The sequence below is a fragment of the Sinocyclocheilus grahami genome, unplaced genomic scaffold (genome assembly GCF_001515645.1).
Source record: "Sinocyclocheilus grahami isolate Dianchi unplaced genomic scaffold, SAMN03320097.WGS_v1.1 scaffold2733.1, whole genome shotgun sequence".
Lineage (NCBI taxonomy): Eukaryota > Metazoa > Chordata > Actinopteri > Cypriniformes > Cyprinidae > Sinocyclocheilus > Sinocyclocheilus grahami.
In genome coordinates, this window is record NW_015507911.1 from 34,955 (window position 1) to 38,201 (window position 3,247).

The 3,247-nt window shown below is 35.4% G+C and overlaps 1 protein-coding gene across 1 annotated transcript; it reads left to right on the forward strand.

Annotated features, from left to right (window-relative positions):
* Positions 1-515: 515 nt before the first annotated feature.
* Positions 516-3,120, forward strand: LOC107575572 (U6 snRNA-associated Sm-like protein LSm3). The gene is made up of 4 exons (XM_016261925.1): positions 516-613; positions 831-941; positions 2,346-2,441; positions 2,833-3,120. Exons 1-4 carry the CDS (start codon positions 593-595, stop codon positions 2,911-2,913), a joined length of 309 nt encoding a protein of 102 aa, XP_016117411.1. The 5' UTR covers positions 516-592; the 3' UTR covers positions 2,914-3,120.
* The last annotated feature ends 127 nt before the right edge of the window (positions 3,121-3,247 follow it).

The following is a 3,247-nucleotide window of genomic DNA, read 5'->3' on the forward strand; positions in this document are numbered from 1 at the left end:
TGTTGGTCTTTTCCTTCCCCCTTTTTTTTCTTGTCCTCTCCCTATGAAAGGGTAAACTCTGGTCCACACTCCAATACAGTAGATGGCGATAATGCACCTTAACATTGGTGCTACCCGCCATAAAACCGAAGAAGAAGAAGGGAGACAAACGAAACAGGTCAATGTATTTTTTGTAATCAGGCAGAAACAATTGAGCATGTTTTAATAAAATGTAAAAAATATTAAAAAGAAAGGTTAAAACTCATTAAGGAAGTAAGAAACATGGGTGTTGAATCATTTAATTTGTCAAGCCTTTTGAAAGAGCATGCAGAACAAGGTAAAATATATGGTGCTATTGTTAAATACATTAAAGAAATATGATTAAGCAGGATAATTTAGTTTTTTTGTTGTTGTTGTTTTAAAAAAAAATTATATCTAAAATATGTGTATATTAGTTGCTTATTAGTGCTCCACACTCCAGTCCAGTCCAACTGGCAGTTGGTGGCGGTAAATGCACCAGAAGTTGGTTTGTCATCCGCCATAAAACGTTATTAGAAGAAGAAGAAGAAGAAGAATGGAGACAAGCGAACAGCATTCCGGGTAACTTTGAAAGATGGCGGATGACGCTGAGCAGGTATGCTATTTTGTTTTATATAACGTTACGTAAGTGTAACGTTATATCTTTAATCGTTTGATAATCGCGGAGCTGCTGAATCTTATCGGATGTTTTCATGTATGTCTCGTTGAACACACGAGTATTTCGAGGCAGTTTATAACCAGCAGGTCTTAGAAGGTTGTTCACATTTTCATCGGTTTAACTTATATGACTGTAACGTTAATGTAATTTGCAGCAACAAACCAGCAACACAGTAGAAGAGCCTCTGGATCTGATCCGGCTGAGTCTGGATGAGAGGATCTATGTGAAGATGAGGAACGACAGAGAGCTGCGCGGCAGACTGCACGTGAGAAACACCAACTCTCCTCCATCCAGCAGCCTGAGTGTTTACTGATGGCCAGCTTTCCTTACTTCTATTACCAGTTTACAACTACAGTCCAGAACAACACACTGTGAAACGATTTTAAAGGGGTCATATGATGCTTTTTTAAAGATCATTATTTTGTGTATTTGGTGTAACAGAATATGTTGACATGCTTTAATGTTCAAAAAACACATTATTTTTCAAATACTGTACATTATTGTAGGTCCTCTATGCCCCGCCTCTCTCAAACGCTTCGTTTTCTACAAAGTCCCTCCTTCCGACAAGCGCAGTCTGCTCTGATTGGCCAGCTGACCCAGTGCAATGTGATTGGCCGAACACCGCAAGTACTCGTCGGAAATGTAACGCCCCTTACCATAATCACGAGCTTCATCTTTCAAAATAAATGTAAAGACAGAGCCCATCAAGAAACGGTCGCCCATAAAATGCATTGCTGTTCTGTTGTAAGTAATCTTAAAGATTTCTAAATGCATCTACTTCCGGAAGGCCAAATAAAGTGCTTTTGCTTTCGCCTAGAAACACACAGCGTCTCCCTGACATGCTGCTTCAACACTAACTGCGGTTACTGAAACCACGCCTTCTTTCTTTGCGTGAACATTTGGGCGGCGTTATGCAAATATTTCCACATAGTGAGGTAGATATGTGGGGGCGTGTTAGAACGAGCTGTTTTAGGGGGGCGTGGCAGAGTCTTAACTTTGATAAAGAATATCTCTTTGGTTTTGAGACTTTAGTCTTTGCAACTTCAGGGATCTTATCTATGCACAATCAGCTTGTAACACTCCAAAGAGAAAGGAAAACTTGAAATCGCATCATATGACCCCTTTAAATGTTTTTTTATCTTTGCTAATGCTAATAACCTGTCAATAGTTTATATAGTATATAATAATGGCTTGAAGTTTCATTGCATAACGATTATTTTAGCATCATTGATATACAACAGTAGTTTTTAATAATATTGTTTATTTTTTTATATTTTCTGGTTTAATTTTTGGTACGTTTACTATACCTTTCAGTTGTTGTTGTTTTATTTTAAAATTTTTGCCCTTTTAAAAATATCTATCATTAATTAAATAATATGATTTATTATTGAATAATTAATTATTATTAATGAATATTACTGCAGTTTTAGTTTTATTTATTTTGGTACATCAAGTTAAACTAAATCTCTCTCTAATTTCAGTGTAGGTTTATTTTATTTCAAGAAACAGTTTTTTTCAATTGTTTTAGTCAGCAGGATGTAGACAAACTACCAATCTTTAATTTTAGATTATATAGATACTTAAGCATTATTATTTAGAATCAATCTTCTTACATAAACACGCACTCACACATTTTACACACACAGATTAATTTATTTTTCTGCATTAGGCCTATGACCAGCACTTAAACATGATCCTTGGAGATGTTGAAGAGACAGTGACGACTGTGGAAATCGATGAGGAGACGTATGAGGAGATTTATAAGGTAACTGCTGCTGCATTCCACATTTTTCTTTGTGTTTGTGTTCTTCTTAGTCGTACAGTTCAATGTCAGTGATAAATCCTAAGGGATTTTGCATTATTTTGTTGTAAAAATTACCCATCTTTATCTGTGTTGAGATGGTTTGTGATAAACCTACTAGCAACAAATATAGATCAATCTAACAGCAGCAGCTAAAAAAAAAAAAAAAAACTATAAGAATAAAAAATAAGCTAGATGTAGGATAGGGGCACTCCTAATCTTTAATATTGAAAAATAAAAATGTTTACAAAAGTTTTTTTCTAAAGTAATGACACTTAATTAGATTTGTTTAAGTTATATTTTATTTTAAGCCATCAAGTGTTGTGTTCAAATGCGTGTCACGTTTGTTTTGCAGTCGACGAAACGGAACATCCCCATGCTGTTTGTTCGAGGGGATGGAGTTGTGTTAGTGGCTCCTCCGCTGAGGGTCGGATAACTTCCTTGAGTTGTACACAGCTTATCTACACAATTATGCTTTGGACTCTAAATTCTTCAAGTGGGTGGACGACGTTTTTGTTTTTGGAAGCACGGAGCTGTAAATCTGTTTATTTTGCAAGTTGGTTGTTTTACGTTTTGGAAACCCGTATTGGCACTTCATTTGCGCAATGTGTTTTTGACTGTCATTAAAATTCCTGAAGTTCAATCTTTTTTTTCAAATGGCTGCTGGTTTCACTAATATAATAAAACCTTTGATTTGTCATGCAGAAACTGTTCTACAAAACATATAATATTATATACAATAAGTGCATCATTAACTCAACATTTGAGAC